Source organism: Pseudorca crassidens, chromosome 1 (genome assembly GCF_039906515.1).
Source record: "Pseudorca crassidens isolate mPseCra1 chromosome 1, mPseCra1.hap1, whole genome shotgun sequence".
Taxonomy (NCBI): Eukaryota; Metazoa; Chordata; class Mammalia; order Artiodactyla; family Delphinidae; genus Pseudorca; species Pseudorca crassidens.
In genome coordinates, this window is record NC_090296.1 from 79,364,681 (window position 1) to 79,387,759 (window position 23,079).

Here is a 23,079-nt window from a genome sequence, read left to right on the forward strand (position 1 = left end):
TAATACAGATTAATATTTCATATCATATTCATATTCATAAAAATGTGAATGTAGAGACCCTGCCCTTAAATGCTAGCATACAGGTACAAAGATATCTGTCCAGAATTATTTTTTATGAAGATATATGTAGTAAGTATTTCTCCAAAACTAAAGTTGTCCCAAGGTGGTTTGTGATGGCCATTATGGTGTATTTTATTTCACAAAGGATTAAACTATGAAAATCCCAAGGCTGCAAAAAGATTTAGATTCAGGCACTGAGTTTATTAGTATAGTCTCTGTTTTTCCCTTTATGAGCCCATTTCAAAGCCATTGATAGGCTTTCTAATGACATGTGGAAGCAGCTACTTATTTAATTTCCATACGCCTATTTCCCCTTCCTTCTTGTAGCAGACCCTGGAGTAGTGAAAGGGACATGGACTCAGAACACAGATAAGGAGGATTCTATACCTTACCATCCTCTAAGGAGCCAGGTGTCCAATCTTGGGATGGTGATCAGAACCACCTGGGACTTACTCTCTTCCCCATATTATAAAGATAATAATACCACAGGACTGGTGTGATGTAATTGTTATTATTCTGTTTAGTCTGCAAACAGTCACCAAAAGACTAAAGAGAAGCTACAGAAAGGTTCTTGCTTTAGACAGATTCTACATATTAAAATCTGTATTTAAACAAAATGAGCAGGGAGTTATTCACCTTACTTATGAAATATCTAATATAAGAAATAATGCTTTTTTTTTTTTTTTTTTTTTTGCAGTACGCTGGCCTCTCACTGTTGTGGCCTCTCCTGCTGAGGAGCACAGGCTCCGGACGCACAGTCTCAGCAGCCATGGCTCACGGGCCCAGCCACTCCGCGGCATGTGGGATCTTCCCGGACCGGGGCACGAACCCGTGTCCCCTGCATCGGCAGGCAAACTCTCAACCACTGCGCCACCAGGGAAGCCCAGAAATAATGCATTTTAAAAGCTAACTTCCATACAATGTTCAAAACACAATTTAATTTGCAAATATTGAATTCAAATTCACCTGTAGCAAGGCCTGAGGTACAACTGCATTTGAAAACCCACTGAGGGACTTTGCACACAATTTAGGCTAATACGATAAAGGAATAGTGCATCAAATTTGGATTGATCATTCAGTTAAGTCTTATTTACATTACACCAGTCCAATGAAACCCAAAACTTCCATGGGCCTGGGAAGAGTGAGAACTTCCCACTGCTATTCAAGTTGGAAATTAACCAGTTGGTAGGTTATGAGTTCTGACTCTTGACCATGACTCAATGAGAATGAAGTGTGTCTTTTGGTTCAGACCTCTTGTTTTAATAGCCAGCCACATGGTGAAATATGCCAAGTGCACGTTGGTTGTTTCTGTCTCTTAGAAGGATGACTCAAAGCCATATTAGTAAAGTGCCTTTGGAACATGAATAGTGGGGCTCTTCTTTGAGTCAGACCTGATTTTGGGGATGAGATTCTGGCTCGCTTTGTGTGTGTATCATGGAGTCAGATTTACATGGGGTTGGTCTAAATCCCATGCGTCATCTCTAAAGGATAGTATATTCATGGTACTGTGTACACAAACCTATTCTCTGATATGTATGTGCAAATGTTTAATGTGTACAATATGCTTTGGAATATAATAAAGAGGGTTATATAGCAGGAAAAATATCTTTAAACACTAGAATCATTCATAGGGCAGTGAGAGGTTCACACAAAAGGCACAAGAGAGTGGAGATCAACAAAGGAAGCAGTGGATTCACATCTCCCGCCTCACACTCACTCTCACTAACTGGACTGGGAGCAAATGTCTCCCACACTACTTATGTTATCCTTTCCCTCACTCTCCCGAACTCTCTCTGTGACAAGCATATATGATGTGATTCCACAGTCTGTACTTTTACCTCTCTGATAGTTCTCGTACCTGCTTGCAGTACATGGGCTCTAATGCTGTCTTTTTCGTAGAATATTCTAAGCACAATGGTGCACCTTGGTTGTCTTTGGAGAGTCTTCTCCTTGCTTGTACAAACACAGTCATCAGGTTTTCTAGAGTCCTGTTTAAATCAGGTGAGGACATAGATGGTGATGTCCGTCTTAAAGGAATGGAGATAGATAGATGCACTGGAAGCAGAAATGGAAGTCACAGCTTCACATTCAATTTGAAAATCCTCAGATATTTTCTACAAAGCAAAATGCTTCCTTCTAGATGGCTTATCTGCCACTGCAATGACGTGCCACTCAATAGCAGCATCTCTGGGGAGATGGGGAACTACCACTACCACCAGGATGCTACCTGTGTCCTTGGCATTGCCATGACACTCGTGTTCTTCCTGGAAATAAAAGAAAATAATCAGGATGTTGATGTCAGAATGGATCTGCTATAATTCAGAAACCATATTAGGTTTACATATACACACTTGAGTAAGAATTTAGTCAATTAAATAATTATATAATAAATGGAAACAGGTTAAATACAGGAGCTGTATAAAGTATTTTGGTTTACTAGCTCTTAATTAATTAATAATTATTGCCCATAATTACCAATATGAACTAGGAGTCCCATTATATATGTTTGCATTTTGAATCTTTTTTTTTTTTTTGCGGTACGCGGGCCTCTCACTGTTGTGGCCTCTCCCGTTGCAGAGCACAGGCTCCGGACGCGCAGGCTCAGCAGCCATGGCTCACGGGCCTAGCCGCTCCGTGGCATGTGGGATCTTCCCAGACCGGGGCACGAATCCATGTCCCCTGCATCGGCAGGCGGACTCTCAACCACTGCGCCACCAGGGAAGCCCTGAATCTTTCTTTTAATGTCTTTGATAGAACCAAGAGAGAGAAAAGCTTAAAAATCATATTATATTCAAATATATATGTGGGCATAGACATTCAACTCCATTTATAACTTTAGTCCCTGCATGTCATACAACTATAAATGCAAAAATATTGATGTATTTTTACCTGTACAAATACACTCAAAATTAACTCCTTAGGGGAACAGTACATCATTTGTGGTGCCTTAGTTTGTGCTGTCATGCTTTTCATTGACTAGTCACAATTGAGGATAGTTAGAATAATAAACTGTTAGAAATAGTTTACTCTTTGTATTCCTTTGCATTTGAAAATGACTTATGAGGAAAGAAGAATATTTTTATATTGAAAAATGCAATTTGTGTTGTATGTAACAAACGTATGCTCATAACTACTATGATAGGTCCTTAGGTTTATTTTATCCATTTGCAATGGATTTTTGCAACTCTAGACTGGGAGTGTAGGAAAAAAGAGAATCGGTATAGAAACCTGGGATGCGACAACTTGATGCTTTAAATATCTCAGCATATCTAAGAATAAACTTGCCACCTTCTCTACCAAATACATTTTCTTTGTCTTGGGAAATGTCATCTATCCACTCCATTGTCCAAGCCTGGAGAGCAGAGCCTTGTCCTTGTCTCTTCTGTCTTCCTTAGCAATTTCTCCCTACTTCATTCGAAGGAGCCACAAGTCTTGTCATTTTTAACTCCTTAAATCACTTAAAATATGCCTATTCATTTCTGTCCCCTTACTTTTATTTTAATATAGGTCACTGTCATTTATATGTTGCTTGGATTTCTGTGAAGACTCCTGACTGTTCTCCCCAATTCCAGTCTTCTTCAGTCCATTTGCTACACTTCAGCCAGAGTAATCTTCTTCTAAGATATATCTGCCTTTTTTAAAAAAAAGCCCCTGCATGCTTAACATCATTCAGTGACTTTTGACGTAACTTCAAACTCCTTAGCATGGTTTCCAAGGCCTTTCAGGTCTGGCCCCCACGTACTTCAACCAACTCTCTCTGTCCCACCCCTCACTCATTGCTGAGCCATGTAGAATGAACAGCAGTTCATCCACTCTCTGCTAACTTCAGTTTTGGAATTCTTTGCTCCCTCGATACAGAAGGCCCTGCTCCAACTTTGTCTAGTTTAATCATGTCAACATTCCTGGACGTTAGACCTATGTTTCCCTGGGAATGTCTTCCCTGACCCTCTCATAGCCTCTTAAGCACGCTGTGCGTGCTCCAGTCACATCCATTCAACGCTCAGCAAGTATCTGTCAGAAGTCTGCTGTGTGCCAGGCACTGGTATAGGTGGTTAGGATATGTTGCTGAACAGAAACAGATAAAGACCATTGCCTCCATGGAGCTTGCATTCTTCTAGTAACTTCATGGCAACTTATCTCACTGTTTTCCTGACTCTCTTCCTCACTAGATGAAGGCAAGGACTCTCCTGAGGTTACTGTATTACCATGATTGGCACAATGTCCAACTAGTAAACATTTGTTTAAAGAAATGAATAAACTGAGCAAATGCAAAGCAATATATTTCTTTTATCTTAGGGCATTAAAATTATTTTGAAGCCAGGGAAAACTTGTTTAGAAGTAAAAGAACCCAACCTTTGACATTATTGGGGGAAATTTGCCAAATAGGCATATGAACATGTCTCCAAAATTAAATGTAATACTTTTTCCCTCTAAACTTGGTTTCAATCATTGAGTCCTTCTATAACCTCTTTTAATTTCTAGGTCAATCTGCTCATTTTCTGACCAACAGAGTCTATAATGGAAAAATCAGTATCAAAGACAAAAACACTAGATGGTCTTCTGAAATAGAAAAATTAAACTGTTTGAACAATAGTATTAAACGTACACTTTCCATGGGCCTGAGATTACTTGGAGAAAAGATGTTTTTCTTGCAAACCTAAAATAGCCATGTTAAATTCTTAAGCTGTTCTTCAGAATTAGAAACAAAAATCTAGAAGACAAGGAAAGGGTTTTTGGTGTTTTGAAGCCTCATTGAGTTCTGTTTTTCCTAGGTGAAAAGGAAAACCACAGCAATATTTTGCTTTTGATAAGAATATATCAGATGGACTTGAAAAATTCAGCAGCTAATTACTTTTAAGATGATCTGAGGCAGGAAAAAATGTTAAGGTGACATAGAGTTGGGGTGCTTAACACTCAGTATTCAGGTCCCGTAATTCCTTAGCAAAACAAGTAAGATTAATATGTGATTTTAAAAAATGGTCAGTGCCTTCTAAACATATGCCTTTTTATTTAAACAGGTTTATATTTCCTGTCTCCAAGGTGCTTTACACCTAAATACCTTCGCCATTCTTTTTCAAAGCACTGTTGGTTATTTCGTTTTTGTAGAGATCACGAATCCACTTGATATTAGTGACTTACACTTTCCTCTCCTTTGTGAGTGTGGGTACTAGCCTTTTTGTATACCAATTTGCTTACACTGCAGTCTATGCTGGTAATACTGTACATCGCCTGACCTCTGAATGGAAAAATAATAACAAGTTAAAACAGTCATTTTACCTGAAGTCGATAAGGCCATAACACTCACCCTGCTTTCAATTCACAGGCTCTATTTTCATCCACTCACTCTCGACTTTGAGAGGAAGGAATAATGACAGGTTACAGGCACTTTATTTCAAAATTCACTCACAAAGTTATCGACAGGCATTTTTCACAGAAACAGCTCTTCTCTCTGACCCTCGTGAGCTGTTTACATGAAAAATGCTCTTCATTGTAGATTAATGAGAGTGGAACCTAATTCTACACCAAACATGTAGCAATTGCTTTAGCATCTCTGTTTTTGATATGGGAACAAAAATAGGGATAATTTGCCTCAAACTGCAGTCACTTCAGTCATAATAAAATCTCAGAGAGTAGTAGTACTGTTTGCTTTCAACTTTCATTAGGTAAGCTGGGGCTCTTATTAGGGTACCAACACATAAATGTTATATTAGCACTTAACAGAAGCACAGCATTCTCCTCTAGGAGATAAATTCTACCCTTGTCAATATAATTCCACACTGAGTGCAGTAAAAGAGTCTGAAAAGATGAAATAGTGAGGCTTTGCACTACAGGAAAAGAAATACCTTGTTCATTCAAGCTTAAAGGCCATTTTGCTGGCCCAAGGTGCTAGGGTACTGTCTAGAAAAGAAGTCTCAGAGAAACTCTCCTAGGTCAAACACTGAGACAAACTTTCAGACATGTTCTCTTTGTCCAAGGTTGTTAAATCGGTCACTTTAAATTTCTGAATGCCTTCAACTGGCATTTCAACTCTGGGAAGAAATATAAGAATTTAAGGCCAAGATGGAGTTCATGTCCAGAGAGCAAATGATAATCATTCTGTCTAAGCCACTGTACACACAACACCCACATACTTCTTTTCTTTTTTTTTTCCTTTTGAGTATGGTAACCCCTTTTAAAATGTAAGGTATTGTGTATATCATTGTGGTAGAGCTGTTTAAATTAAAACTGCCTTTATCCTTAACTCTTACTACTATGTTCTTTAGGTCCCCTTAAAATAACTATCTCCAATTCAGGCCTAAGAAAAGTGCTGTCACACTTAGAAAAATAAGGACCATTTAGTCATCTACAGTGGAAAAAAAGGAAGGAGAGGGGCATCTAAAAGCATGGCTATTGCTAGGCCTACCTTTGCCATCGTTCATCTTCTTTCCTAGCCTTTCAAATTTCTTTAGCATACCATCATTCAATCATTTTAAGGTCTTTAAAGGAGTCTATTGTCATTTAGATTATTTAGCAACCTTAATGGCACAAAATAGTCTATTTTAACTACCAAATTCAGACTGTCATGTTTTTCAGATGACATGTGACATGTAAATGTGACTACTGTCCCTCTACATTTGTAAGAGACAATTAGAGACAACATATAACTCGATTCTGCCTAAAAATATTGGCAGTAAGGACAGTTTGGCTTAAAGTTCTATTCATAGGGTTAAATATAATTATATTTGCCAATTTACATTACTATTCTACTAATCTGGGAAATCACTGTTATTCAGCCTTTCCCAGAAGGTTAATGCATTTCTGTCCACCCCTCCTTATATCCCTTGCATTCTGGTAATCCCCAAAATGGCCTGTAAATGTTTACTGTGTCCAGACTTGAGAAAACAAGTATTAAGTACATTTCTGCTGAAACTTCAAAGTCCATGTTTAACATATGTCCATTCATTTGTAACCAAGTTTTAAAATGGTAGTTTTCATATATAATATTTACATGAACAAAACAATGGTTTCCTTTTCAAGATCAAATTAAAATAATTTTCAATCCATAAATAAACAGTAATACATTTTTTAAAAAAAACATAATTTGGGGGATAAAGTGAGAACTATTTTATATGCCCACAGTTTTAGATGCTGGCAAACATTGCATATGAAAGTTTATTTGGCTTCAAGAATTAGAGTGGGGTTTTTTTGATATATATATTTAAGCAATAAATTTAGGACCAGAGCCAGCAGCTTCTCAACCATTTCGTTGAGTGGAAATTCAGATAGACTTTTTAGAGAAAGTAGCAGAGGCCTAACATCTAATTAAAACAAATAGTCAACTACAAGCTCTTCATTAACAGAGAATACATTTTACATACTTCTGAATCCTCAGCAGGTAGCATGGTGCCTGGTACTCAATAAGTCCTCAACGAATGTTTCACGCTAACACTTTTCTGGAAGACAGTTTATATCGAATTTCCCAATGCTCATTTAATTTGACTCAAATTCCAAGTTTAGAAATTTAATAAAATAGAGATGTGCACAAAGGAAATAATTAGAGATATACAGAATGTTTACTGTAATGTTATGTATAATATCAAAAATGGTTAACAACCAAAATATCCAACAGTGGAGTACTGGTCAAATAGATTATAGTATATCAGATAGTGAAATCTTTTTATAGATAACCTATTAAAAACCATGTTTGCAAAGAAAATTTAATTATAAGGGAAAATAAAATATATTGTGTGGGAGAAAAAGCAGTTCAAAGAATAGCAGGTACAATTTTTAAAAATGCATACACGTGTGTGCATATATACATGCATACATATCTGAATGAGACAGAAAAAAATTATCTGTTATAAGGAAAGAATGCCAAGCCAACAAATGCATGTTTCTTGCAAACCCCTGCTGGCTTATAAAGATAGGTGTTGAGATGAGTCATTTACTGAGTGGAGAGATCTGTGTGAGGATGCAGACAGAAGAGAGGCTGGAGCTGAGGACAAGCCCGGCTCTGTGCAGCAGGACTAAATATGGGCAGGGATCTATGGCAGTCGGCAGTTAATAGGAATTAGGGGCATGGCAAAGAACCCAGATGTCTAACGCAGATTCTCTATTGAGTTTTTCTGTGCAGTACATATTGTGTCCTTCTCCTCTGCCTCCTCCCGAAAACTTCAGCAAAATTTTATTTTTCTCTTATACTTTGTAAAGGTAGATTTTCTTTGAGGGGTGGTGACCAGGTGCTGAGTCCTGCTGAGGGGCAAGAAGCAAGGCTGCCTGAGGGGCCCGCCCACATTGGGGATATCTTTATGAAGGAAAAGGCACCAAAATATGAGACAGTCATTAGCTGTGGGCACAGAAATAAGAAGGGGATTTTCATTTCCTTCTTCGTACTCTAATGTATTTTCCAAATTTCTGTAATGAATGTGCATTACTATTATAATCAGAAAACATGTTGGTTTTTTTTTTAATGTCGAATGAATAAGTAAACAAGTCAATGAATGAATGGCTTTAAAAAGTGGTAGTTCTGGACTCCCCTGGTGGCGCAGTGGTTAAGAATCCACCTGCCAATGCAGGGGACATGGGTTTGAGCTCTGGTCTAGGAAGATCCCACATGTTGCAGGGCAACTAAGCCCGCGAGCCGCAACTACTAAGCCTGCGCTCTAGAGCCCACGAACCACAACTACCGAGCCTGCATGCCACAACTACTGCAGTCCCCGTGCTTAGAGCCCATGCTCCGCAACAAGAGAAGCCAGCGCAATGAGAAGCCCGTGCACCACAACGAGGAGTAGCCCCCGCTCACCACAACGAAAAAGCCCATGCGCAGCAATGAAGACCCAACACAGCCAAAGATAAATAAATAAATAAATAAATTTATAAATTTACAAATAAATAAACTTATTTTAAAAAGTGGTAGTTCTGAGAAAGACTCTGAAGTATACTCTCAAATGGAAATTGCTATATTTATAATCAGTATAAGAAACCCCAGAGCCTCTTTTCAGTTTTGGGTTGCCTTTTGAAATAAGACACTTGATTTTAGAATACACACACACATATATTTTTGCCCAATGAGTTCTACAAAGCCTGATTAGTCAAATAATAAATTTGCTTACTTTATTTTCTTGAAAAAAGAAAAAGTTGGATCTTATTTTAGTAAAAAAATAATAATATATTAGTGTGCCCACAGTTGAAAGTAATTTTAAAAATTCTTTTCTACGTATTTTCCATTAAAAAAGGGAACATAGCAAAATAAGCATGTGCGTTTAACAAACTAATGAATGCACTTGTGCTGACATTACTGTTCTTCCAGTTGTCACCTCCAATGCCTAAGAACATCGATACTCACCAGACAACTAGGGCTTGAATCCTGGCTCCACCACTTAACTGGCTGTGTGATCTTAGGACAGTTATTTACCTTCTCAATTTCCTCACTTGTAAAATGGGGATAACACCAATTCCCATCTCAGCATCATTATGAGAATAACAGAAGCATTTTTAGATTCGTCTACATGATCACCTTATATTTGGATACTGCCACATATATTTATGACTATGTTTACATTTGTGTTGATGCCAGTGAACATTTAAAGTACCAACAGTTACATGTTGCTTTTAGAATCCCTGCTCCAGTCTGTATTCCCCCCAGACAGTGTTAATTGCTCTGGGACTCTGGGCATCACTTAATTCCTATCTCTATTATGGCTTGCCAGCATTGCCCTACCATTGTTTGTTTACATGTCTATCTACCCTACTAGACTCCACCCTTTGAAAGTGATGTTTGTGTCTTCTCTCCTTTAATATCCCTGACAGCAAACAGAGGCTTGAGCACCCAATAAATGTTTGCACTCAGTAAATTAAAAAAAAAAAAGAGTACCAACGGTTAAAATGCTCATTTGCCACTGACACATACAAACACGGGCACTGACTATTGCAGTCATTCTTGTTCACTATTATTGCTCTCAGAGTCTTTTGTCAATTATAAGGACAAAACTCCGCTTTGTAGTAAAATTTCACCGTTAAAAATATTTTAATAGAATAAAACTTTAGCTTCCTAACATTTAGTAAGTTGAGATTATGATTTGACCTCAAGAAATTAATATTGCAGTACAGTAATGTACTACTGGGTCTTACACTAATAGGAAGAGAACTTAGGTGGACTTAACACATAAATGATGCCCTAGTGCCAAGTAGAGGCCAAATGATATCATGACATTCTGCTCAAAAGAAGGTTTTATAGTGGTTCACATAGAAATAGTGGGAGAAATGAGTCCTTACCTGTCACATTGCAGTATAGCTATACCAGCCAGAAAAGAAGTCAAACCATAGGAGTCAGCACTTATTTGGTTAGGAGATATATTACGAGTCTTACTTTTTAAGTATTAATTTGTAGTAGTTCATTAGCAGTGTGTAGAAATATATAATAGGATATCTGTTTAAAGATATTTTTTATTAATCAGTTGGGATTATTAAAATAATAGTTCTAAATAAAGATGTATATATTTGTGTAAATTATATAATTTTAAAATTAACTACAGCATGTGTCACAATAAAGCGATGCGTTAATTATAGTTTAACTGGTTTTGTAGGTTTATTTTTATTTACCCTTTATGTTTTTTTTGTTGTATAGCTGATAAAAAGCTACAGGTAGAGGAGTTCATAGCTAGTTTTATAGTGTTACATGTACAAGTAACACTATAATAAAAAGAATACAGCCCACAACTGGACATCTGCAAGAACTTTTTCTTACTTTCAAGAGTAAAAAGTTTGAGAAATGCTGTAGTAGAATAACCTGCTTTTCTTTGCAGAATGTTTCAAACCATGTTATTACCAAAAATAATGTGCAGTTTTGGCTGAAAAGCTAATACATTTGGCTTCTCTTCAAGAAGTAGGATAGCTTTGTGGATGATTATTGACAAAGACAATAATGAGAGTGGGGAGGATGACACTGCAAATCTAAAGATGAACATCCTACTCCCATCCTACTTCTTATACTTATACTCCCATCCTACTCCCATCCTACTTCTTATACTATTATAAATTGATAGGATGTGTGCTGATTTATACAGACCCATTGAGAATTTTCATCCACTTATGATAAATAAGATGCGTTTTCAAGTTTCCAGTTCTACATCTATAAAATGAACAATACCTATATGATTGCTTTAGAAAGTTAAGGTGAGGAGCAAAGGAATGTGTGAAAGTTAAAATGGCAAGAGTCTATAGCTATAAAAACGACATTATTATTTCATTAACAATAATCTCAGGGCCTATTTATTCTCTGAGTTCCTGTTGCTTTTTTTTTTTTAAAAGGTGGTTTTTTTGTTTTGTTTTGTTTTTTTGCGGTACGCGGGCCTCTCACTGTTGTGGCCTCTCCCGTTGCGGAGCACAGGCTCCGGACGCGCAGGCTCAGCGACCATGGCTCACGGGCCCAGCTGCCCCACGGCATGTGGGATCTTCCCGGACTGGGGCACGAACCCGTGTCCCTGCATCGGCAGGCGGACGCTCAACCACTGCGCCACCAGGGAAGCCCTCTTGTTGCTTTTGTTTGGGTGATTAGGCATAGGTTACAAGAGCTGGGCATAGGTAGTTCATTAGTTCTTGACTATAATAAAATACTATTGCTGAAAGCTGATTGTTTGCAGAGGCTACACATCACTAAAACTCTGGCACTTTTTAGAGGACCAAGGAAGCTTTCAAAGCAAAAAACTACTGTTAAATCTCTTTGATAAATGTAAAGCATATTGGTGTAGATGCACAATGCAAAACGAAGACTATACCTCCTGAAGCTGGAGCCTACATTACAGAAACTGAGAAACAATTCCAGTGTTACCACCTGAGCGTCTGCCCTTGAATTGATATTAAGTAACCATATCACTCATTATGGCCTCTAATCTCCCTTGCTGATACCTTTTAATTTGTAAACAGCCCTACTTTATAAATCATATCCTCTTTCATGTGTTCTCGCAGCTAAAGAATTAATTTTGCAAGCAAAATGTCTAAACAGTAAGCATAACAAGAAAGAAACAGGTTAAAGCTCATTAGCAGCAGGGAGCAGATGTAGTAAGACTCTGCCAGTTCCCCTACATTTCCTTCTCAGCAGGGACTGGGCACCAAGCTGTGAGTTAGTTCTATAGCACAATGCTTGGCTGCTGTTTCAGCAATTGCACCTTATTGCTTCAAGTATAATACTAAGAATTCACTTTGATTTTTGATTTTTCTTTGCAATAATAATGTCTAAAAGGACCCTGCAGAGCTAAAATGTAAAGTTAAGTACCAAGTGCCAGCTAATCAGGAGATCATAAAATTGTAATTGATAAGAAAATAATTATAGATTATAAAGTCATTTTGTCTTTAAAAAAACATTAACTTCTTGACAGAGGCACCAGACTCTGGATGAAATCAATAATTGCTCAAGTTAAATTTCCTTGAAATATCATGCAATATCTAACATTCAGTATAATGTTTTACACAGCTGGTAAAAGATAACTGTGTAAGGACCAAAGCAATAAATACACTGATAAATAAATAAAGTGAAAGCAAATGAATTCTGTCAGAAAAAAACACAATCTCAAATTATTAAACTAGGATTTCTTCCTCCATGTGCAACGTTAAAATAGAATCATCTTTTAGGAAACAGAAATATTAGCCAAATTGAGGTGCCTACAGAGGTGAATATTAGCAAGGCTTTATTTTAAAATCTTTTCTAGAGATGAGAATCCTTTCCTGGGGCTGAAAGTAGTACTCAGATGTGCCAAAACACTGTTGGAGAGACAAACCATCAGCATAAATTCACCTGCTAGATTCTGGATATCCAGGATAGATTGTTGGGACACAATTTGTTCAGCAAAATAAACACATGCTGTAGAATCCAATTCATGTAATTTCCAACAAATCAAACTTCAACAGATGTAAATGTAACAACTGATAAATTTATCTGTAATATTCTTATGATTCTGTAAATTACTCTCAAAGATGATGCTCTATGTTTGTTTGCTGTTTTTGTGTAGGTTTAGTTTTTGCAGTGGATTCATTCAGCCACATCTGATAGACAAGATGCTTTTAGAAGAATGACATTAACAGTGTTCTAGGAAAGCTACTCTAAATCTTTCAAAGAAAGAAAAAGAAATGAAGAAGTGCAATACCTGGGGGAGTGGAACCCATATTCTGAATCTTCTAGGCTATGAAAATAAATTCATAATCCTTTTTCTGCAAAATAACAGGACTGGCATCAAAGCCTGGAGCAGATCTAAGCCTACAAGCAAGGTTAATTAAACTTGTCCCATTTCATGGAAATTAAAATGGCAAGGTGATGAGGATCATTATAGTATGAAAAGTTAACTTAAAAAGTAAGTCACCTATGTACTAAGGTTGATTGACTGCTCTGAATTGCTTGACCCATTTTCCACAGAAATTGGGTTTCCTGACACGTCTTCTTTAATACAAACATTTTTGTGTATCTTCAGATACAACTGAGTCCTATGAGTTTATATCAGTTAGATCACGACTTTGGGAATGTGGGTTATTCTTCAAATTCAGTAGGTTGTAGGTAATATTTGAAGCTGTGGTAACAGTCACCTAGGACTTGTGTGTCCTTAAAGGGTACTCAGACAATAGGTCACTTTGTGGTATTAGCATTTTGGTGTGCAGTTTCAGTAGCTCTAAACACAACTGAGCTCCTTTAGCTATCTCCAGCATAGATCGTGTGGGCAGTTTAAGGTTCTCCACTGGAGGTATGAAATTGAAAACTTCCAGGGATTTCTGCTTTAAGGTTTCATTAGATATTGACTAAGGGTAATGGAATTGAATTAAAAGAGATACATATGTAGAAAAGTTGACAGAAAATATAGCTCTAATGTGGCAGAGAAACCCAATCCACAGCAAATCACACACAAAAACAACCAGTGCTGTCTGATATTCAACAGGTATGTAAACATGAACAAATGCTGACATTATACCTACCTTTTGAAATAATTTCATCCCACCTGAAAAATCAAATGACAAGAAAAGAGTAATAACTACAAAGTCCTTGAAAGCTGCCTGACCACCAGGACTGAAGGGATGCTCATTGAAACACAGTTCTGCTGATTGGACTTGTATGAGGAGACAACAGCAGGATACTCAAGGAACTGGAGTATAGCGTTCTAATGTGTGACATTGCCAAACAGAGAGGGCAGAGAAATGCTCTAAATTACTATTGAAGCAGAAACTAGAGCAATCTGTATTTCACTGTAGATGACTATGACACTGGTGACAGAGCAGCCTGGTACGTAGCTACAGGAATGGAGTTGTTGATCTTCAGTAAAAGAAAAGAAAACTTCAGGCTGATTACTGCCTAGAAAACAGAGTTGCAAAAAGTGATAAACCTTTCAGGTGGTAGCTGCTACCAAATACAAGACAATTTTCACATCAAAATTTCTGAGTGCAGAAAGTATTAAAAATCATAGAATTATTAAACTGTAGGATTGGACAAAGCCATGGTCATCATCTCTTAAATCTTCTCATTTTGTAAGGGAAACAGAACTGCAGAAAAATCTGCCTTACTCACCAGTCAGAAACAGAGCTAGCACTTGAAGCCACATCTCTGTATGCTTGATCTAGCCATGAACCCTACTCAGAGTGCATTTTAGACGCATCAGCTTTCAAATAGAGGTTTAACCTCTTAAACTAGAAGAAAGCCTGTACAATTCCTTTGTATCTTCAAAGAAAATCTGGGGAGGGGTCAGTTTGCAAGGTATGAAATCTGTATACTCAATTAAAACCTTCAAGGGCTTATTAAATATATGACCCTGATGCTAGCTTTGAAATTCTAATCCTGTTCTATCATTTTTAGTCTACCACAAAGGCTTATTTTGATCTTGAAGGACCCTCGGAGGTCATCTTGTCCAACCCTTTCATTTCAAGGCTCTCTCTTAACTCACCTTCACAAGAGTAATCCTTTCCACTCTCTTTATAAACACTTCATTGATACTCATGGAAGGATGAATTATTTAGGCTTCTGGCTCTTTTCTAGATTCCCACCACTCTGTCCCTACCAGTTGAGTTGTTCATTTACAAAAGATCAGTTGTCTTTATTCCAAACTTGAATATGCTACTTGCAATTGTTATTGGCATTTTGTACTTTCTCTTAAGTATTACATATTCCTCTGGACTATGAATGTAAAACAAAGCAGAGTTGTTTCTATAAAAATTAAGTTAAATATTTTGGGTAGGCTTTACAAAAGTGAGTTGTTAATAACGTTGTAAGTGTTGGTGAGGATATAGTGAAACTGGAACTCCTTTTCACTGTTGGTGGGAAGGTAAAATGGTGCAGCTGCTATGGAGAACTGTACGAAGGTTCCTCAAAAAGTTAAAGAGAAATACCATATGATCCAGAAATCCCACTTTTGGGTATTTATCCAAAAGAACTGAAATCAGAATCTCAAAGAGATACTGCATTTTCATTTTCATTGCATCATTTTCACAATAGCCAAGAGGTAAGAACAACCTAAGTGTCCATCAAGGGATTAATGGATAAAGAAAACATGGTATATATATATACAATGGAATATTATTCACTTATAGAAAAGAAGAAAATTCTGTCATATGCTACAATATGGATGAACCTTGGGGACATCATGAGAAGTGAAATAAGCCATTCACAGAAGGACAAATACTGCATGATTTCACTTATATGAGGTATCTAAAGTAGTCAAACTAATGGAAGCAGAAAGTAGAATGGTGGTTGCCAGAGGCTGGAGGAGTTGTTGTTCAACGGGTATAAAGTGTTAGTCATGCAAAATGAAAAAACCCTAGACATCTGGTGCGTACAACATCGTACATGACAGGCATCTTATTACAAGGTGTGGAAGGCATGCGAAATGTGAACTAAGATTTGAGTTCAAAGCCTGACTCTAATATCTGCCTCATTAAGTTGCCTAGAAGATTAAATAGTAGGCTACCTGATTCATGGGAGGTTCTCAGTAAATATGTTTCCTTAAAAATATCATGGCATTGATTTACCATGATAACTGACAAGGAGGTACTATTATCCTTATTTTATAATTACACAGCTAATAATTTGGAAAGCCTGCATACAAGCCCACGTCTGTCTTTAAAGCCTGAGCCTTTCCACTACAAGACACTGTTTAATCATGGTGTAATTTTGAGTGGGATTCCAGTCTGAATGATTTAGCCACGTTAAGTTGTAAATGCACTGTCAATAGCTGAAAGCATTGATATTAACTGCTGAAGACGAACTGGACAGAATTGCCTAGTGGTCCATTTATAAGTTGGGGAATAGCTGACAGATGCAACGGTTTAAATTTCATTAGTGTTAAGTGTTTGTGTGTAGCTGTTTTTTGGGGAGGTGGTCTATAATTACTTATGTCCTACTGCTTCTTGGCTCTACTTTATTATTATTATTGATTTATTATATTTTATGATTTAAAAAGTAGTCATACAAAGTAATTTAATTTAAGGGACTGTCAAGGGCACAGTCCTACTTTTCACCAATTAGAATTAGAATTCATGATTTCTGTCCACTATGATTTCAGAAAAATTGCTCTGGGATTTGAAGAAGCATTAAAAGCATGGTGTCAATAACAAAGTACTATTGTTATTAGTGTTGTTGTTGTTCTGCTTTTCCAATTTGAAGATCATCATGGGTTGGAGATGACAGAAACAGGAGAGGAAGTGAATGATGATGACTTTTTCTTTCAACTTTTAACTTTACGGTATGCTTCCCAACCAGTGAGATGATCACTCCTTTGTTTTAATTCTCACTCTAAAAGTTGCATTTAAATGACTTGTCATGATTAAATTTTAGCATTGTCACCAGCTTTAGTTTATACTACATTTTAGTTTTTCTGTCACTATTCTTATGTTTGTACCACATAGGAAGGTAACTGTCTTGGTGTCCCTTTCTCTATTTTCCTCATATTCCTTTAGCTTCTGAGAGTCCATTCCAATGATTTAAGACCCAGAAAACCCCAAATCTAGAATTACCTTCTAAACTTGGAATTACCTTTCCCTGTTTTGACTTCTCCATTGCATTTATTATGGCACTGATTATAACTTACATTATATTATATTGGCAAATTCCTTGAGGTACCTTTGTAATATTTTTCTCAAAAATAGTTTGCTCGGGGCTTCCTTAGTGGCGCAGTGGTTGAGAGTCTGTCTGCCGATGCAGGGGACACAGGTTTGTGCCCCGGTCCGGGAGGATCCCACATGCCGTGAAGCGGCTGGGCCCGTGAGCCATGGCCGCTGAGCCTGCGCGTCTGGAGCCTGTGCTCTGCAACGGGAGAGGCCACAACAGTGAGAGGCCCGTGTACTGAAAAAAAAAAAAAAAAATAGTTTGCTCAAAATTTTGATGAATTTCAAGATGTATTATCAATCACTTTTTTTTTTAAACATCTTTATTGGGGTATAATTGCTTTACAATGGTGTGTTAGTTTCTGCTTTATAACAAAGTGAATCAGTTATACATATACATATGTTCCCATATCTCTTTCCTCTTGCATCTCCCTCCCTCCCACCCTCCCTATCCCACCCCTCCAGGCAGTCACAAAGCACCGAGCCGATATCCCTGTGCCATGCGGCTGCTTCCCACTAGCTATCTACCTTACGTTTGTTAGTGTATATATATATGTCCATGCCTCTCTCTCGCCCTGTCACAGCTCACCCTTCCCCCTCCCCATATCCTCAAGTCCGTTCTCCAGTAGGTCTGTGTCTTTATTCCTGTCTTACCCCCAGGTTCTTCATGACATTTTTTTTTCTTAAATTCCATATATATGTGTTAGCATAAGGTATTTGTCTTTCTCTCTCTGACTTACTTCACTCTGTATGACAGAATCTAGGTCTATCCACCTCATTACAAATAGCTCAATTTCATTTCTTTTTATGGCTGAGTAATATTCCATTGTATATATGTGCCACATCTTCTTTATCCATTCATCCAATGACGGGCACTTAGGTTGTTTCCATCTCTGGGCTATTGTAAATAGAGCTGCAATGAACATTTTGGTACATGACTCTTTTTGAATTTTGGTTTTCTCAGGGTATATGCCCAGTAGTGGGATTGCTGGGTCATATGGTAGTTCTATTTGTAGTTTTTTAAGGAACCTCCATACTGTTCTCCATAGTGGCTGAACCAATTCACATTCCCACCAGCAGTGCAAGAGTGTTCCCTTTTCTCCACACCCTCTCCAGCATTTATTGTTTCTAGATTTTTTGATGATGGCCATTCTGACTGGTGTGAGATGATATCTCATTGTAGTTTTGATTTGCATTTCTCTAATGATTAATGATGTTGAGCATTCTTTCATGTGTTTGTTCGCAGTCTGTATATCTTCTTTGGAGAAATGTCTATTTAGGTCTTCTGCCCATTTTTGGATTGGGTTGTTTGTTTTTTTGTTATTAAGCTGCATGAGCTGCTATCAATCACTTTTTAAAAAATATTTGTTTATTTATTTATTTTTGGCTGCATTGGGTCTTTGTTGCTGTGTGCGGGCTTTCTCTAGTTGTGGCAAGCACAGGCTTCTCGTTGCAGTGGCTTCTCTTGTTGCGGAGCATGGGCTCTAGGTGCGTGGGCTTCAGTAGTTGTGGCATGTGGGCTCAGTAGTTGTGGCTCATGGGTTGTACAGTGCAGGCTCAGTAGTTGTAGCTCGTGGGCTTAGCTGTTCCGCAGCATGTGGGATCCTCCCAGACCAGGGCTTGAACCCGTGTCCCCTGCATTGGCAGGCAGATTTTTAAACACTGCACCGCCAGGGAAGTCCTATCAATCACTTTTTAATGAAGCAAATGACAAGGAAAAATATAAATTCCGTATAATAAGCCATATTTCACTGTGTGTCAAAGGCATTTTACATTAAGCTGACCCATACCTTGAGGTATATCCCTTTGTCATAAAACCAACTAAGCCCTCCCTGAAGATAGCCTTTTTCTTTTTCTGTGCTACTCTAATGGCAAGTCCTTCTTTAAGTAGCATCCCCAGAAAGAAGTATGAATTACTATTTTGCTTAAATAGTGATTGAAACAACCACCAGTTTTGAAGCCCTTCTCTGCTTCAGGCATTGTACTTGTCCATTTGGAAATTCTATGAAAATCTTCATTTCATAAATGATATAATCAAAGATTAGTATGGTAAACTAACTCGCTCAAGAGAGAGGCAGAACAGGGATACAGATCAAAGTCCATTTCAAGTCAAAGTCTGTGCTCTTCCACTATGAAGACCCTCCTTGACACTCACTCTTCCCACTGCTAAGATGGATGTAACTTCGAATAAAGCTGGTGGGAATAATTTGTATAATTGATTTGTGCCCTGCCTTAGTCTAGAAAGGATTTAAGACAGGAGTGAAACACAATCATGTACTCTGCTATGGTGAAAAAAAAAAAAAGAGTTTTAGATTCTACAGCCCCAGTTTAGATTCCAGGACTCCTACTTGGCAGCTGTGAGAAATCTGTTTCCTCATTAATAAAAGGGAATAATACTACCTAACTCCTATTGCTGTTGTGAGAACTATAGGAACTAACATGTAAAGCTCCTGGCTTAGTTGCTGGTACAAAGTAAATCATACATACTAGTTCCCTCTTCATTCTACCCTGTCCTTTTTTTTTTTTTGTGGCCTCTCCCGTTGCGGAGCACAGGCTCCGGACGCGCAGGCTCAGCGGCCATGGCTCACGGGCCCAGCTGCTCCACGGCATGTGGGATCTTCCCAGACCGGGGCACGAACCCACGTCCCCTGCATCGGCAGGCGGACTCTCAACCACTGTGCCACCAGGGAAGCCCCTACCCTGTCCTTTGACCATGACTTGCCTCCCTCTAAGGGGTGGTCCAATTTGAAAGCAGACTAGCTCTATTTTTCCCTATCAACAATTACTTTAAGTTTAATCATTATTTCCTGACAAGTGTCAACAGCTGGAAGTCTCACTCCAAACTTTAGGGAAGGTCTTTAGTGACCACATCCTTCTTGTTACATAGGATAGAGCCATATAACCTGCTTGGGATTAAGTTTGAGTATTGGTCTTTACAGGGTTCTTTGCTGCTTCTTGATGTACACTAAGATACAGATAACTAATTGACAGTTTTATAAGACTATTGAATTTGAACATTTATAGCAACTCTACACAATTTTTATGCCTCTAAAACACCAATTTCATTCATTTATTTAATGACAGCATTTATCGAGCACCCACTATTTTCCAGGCACCATGATAAGAACCCGTATGATGATATGGAATGAAAATAAGGCAGGCAAGGTATTTCTATCCAGTAACCACCAACCTTGAAGGGGAGGGTGATGAAACAGTTAATACTGTAACTCAAAATGATGTGCTATATTGAATTATATGAACAGTTCTAATAGATAAAAGAGAGTGTTTCACACGTTTGTAGCACTAAATGTTTATCTTCCATCTCAACACCAGTAACAAATACCAGTAGCAAATATAATGTGTTAAGAAAGTAAACATAATATCTATGATTAATTTCCAAATAGTAAAATATTTACATAAATTTGTATTATTGGGGGAGACCTTCAAGACGGCAGAGCAGTAAGACGTGGAGATCACCTTCCTCCCCACAGATACACCAGAAATACATCTACACGTGGAACAACTCCTACAGAACACCTACTGAACGCTGGCAGAAGACCTTAGACCTCCCAAAAGGCAAGAAAATTCCCATGTACCTGGGTAGGGCAGAAGAAAAAAGGAAAAACAGAGACAAAAGAATAGGGATGGGACCTGAACCTCTGGGAGGGAGCTGTGAAGGAGGAAAGGTTGCCACACACTAGGAGTCCCTTCACTGGTGGGGACGAGTAGGGGTAGGAGGGGGGGAAACTTCGGACCCACAGAGGAGAGGGCAGCAAGAGGGGTGCAGAGGGCAAAGCGGAGAGATTCCCGCACAGAGGATTGGTGCCGGCCAGCACTCACCAGCCTGAGAGGCTTGTCTGCTCACCCGGCAGGGTGGGCGGGGGCTGGGAACTGAGCCTCGGGCTTTGGGGGTCAGACCCCAGGGAGAGGACTGGGGTTGGCTGCGTGAACACAGCCTGAAGGGGGCTACTGCGCCACAGCTAGCTGGAGGGATTCTGGGAAAAAGTCTGGAACTGCCTAAGAGGCAAGAGACCACTGTTTTGGGGTGCACGAGGAGAGGGGATTCCTGCTCCATGTGCCCACGGAAGGCAGAGCACCGTCTAAACGAGCACCAGAGTTGGGCATGAGCTGCAGCTATCAGCTCAGAACCCAGAGATGGGCATGAAACGCTAACACTGCTGCCGCTGCCACCAAGAATCCTGTGTGCAAACACAGGTCACTATCCACACCCCCCCAGGAGCCTGTGCAGTCCGCCACTGCCAGGGTCCCAAGATTCAGGGAAAACTTCCCCAGGAGAACACATGGCACACCCTCAGGCTGTTGCAATGTCATGTTGGTCTCTGCTGCCACAGGCTTGCCCCTCATTCCAATTGTGACTACCATACCCCTCCCTCTCCCCGGGCCTGAGTGAGCAAGAGAGCCCTAATCAGCTGCTGCTTTAACCCCCTCCTGTTTGGGCAGGGACCAGAGGCCTGACGGTGGCCTACCCGCAGAGGCGGGGCCAAAACCAAAGCTGAACCCAAGGAACTGAGCAAACAAAGAAGAGAAAGGGAAATCTCTCCCAGCAGCCTCAGGAGCAGCAGATTAAATCTCCGCAATCAACTTGATGAACCCTGCCTCTGTGGAATACCTGAATAGACAACGAATGTTCCCAAAATTGAGGTGATGGATTTGGGGAGCAACTGTAGACTTGGCGTTTGCTTTCTGCATCTGATTTGTCTCTGGTTTTTATGTTTATCTTAATTTAGATTTTAGAGCTTGTTATCATTGGTGGATTTGTTTATTGGACTGGTTGCTCTCTTTTTTAAAAAATTATTTTTTTATTATTATTTTTAATTAAAAATTTTTTTTTCCTTTTTTCTCTTTTTCTGTTGTGAGTGTGTGTGTGTATGATTTTTTGTGTGATTTTGTCTGTTTAGTTTTGCTTTTCCCATTTGGTATGGGGTTTTGTATCTGTTCATTTTTTTTTTTTTTTTTCCAAGCCATGTGGTTGGCAGGGTCTTGGTGCTCTGGCTGGGTGTCAGGCCTGAGCCTCCAAGGTGGGAGAGCTGAGTCCAGGACAATGGACTACCAGGGACGTCCCGGCCCTATATAATACCAATTGGAAAGAGCTCTCCCACACATCTCCATCTGAACATTAAGACTCAGCTCCACCCAACAGCCAGCAAGGTCCAGTGCTGGATGCCCCATGCCAAACAACTAGCAAGACAGGAACACAACCCCACACATTAGCAGAGAGTAAACACAACAGCAGAGAGTAAAACATTAGCAGACAGTAAAACATTAGCAGAGAGTAAAACATTAGCAGAGAGTAAAATCATACTAAGTTCACAGACACCCCAAAACATACCACCGGACACGGCCCTGCCCACCAGAAGGACAAGATCCAGCCCTACCCACCAGAACATAGGCACAAGTCCCCTCCACCAGGAACCCTACACAAGCCACTGAACCAACCTCAGCCACTGGGGGCAGACACCAAAAACAACGGGAACTGTGAACCTGCAGCCTGTGAAAAGGAGACCCCAAATACAGTAAGTTAAGCAAAATGAGAAGACAGAGAAATATGCAGCAGATGAAGGAGCAAGATAAAAACCCACCAAACCTAACAACTGAAGAGGAAATAGACAGTCAGCCTGAAAAAGAATTCAGAATAATGATAGTAAAGATGATCCAAAGGCTTGGGAACAGAATGGAGAAAATACAACAAACGTTTAACAAGGACCTAGAAAACTAAAGAGCAAACAATGATGAACAACACAATAAATGAAATTAAAAATTCTCTAGGAGGACACCATAGCAGAATAACTGGGGCAGAAGAAGGGATAAGTGACCTGGAAGATAAAATAGTGGAAATAACTGTCACAGAGCAGAATAAAGAAAAAAGAATGAAAAGAATTGAGGACAGTCTCAGAGACCTCTGGGACAACATTAAATGCACCAACATTCGAATTATAGGGGTCCCAG

At 39.0% G+C, this 23,079-nt stretch overlaps 1 protein-coding gene across 1 annotated transcript in view; it reads right to left on the bottom strand.

The window, feature by feature from the left end:
* The window catches only part of LOC137226919 (uncharacterized), a 261,239-nt gene that overhangs the window by 96,200 nt on the left and 141,960 nt on the right, over positions 1 to 23,079 (bottom strand). Inside the window, exon 5 of the mRNA XM_067742387.1 lies at positions 17,129 to 17,350. Coding sequence (XP_067598488.1) covers positions 17,129 to 17,350 — 222 coding nt within the window. The remainder of the gene's footprint in view (positions 1 to 17,128; positions 17,351 to 23,079) is intronic.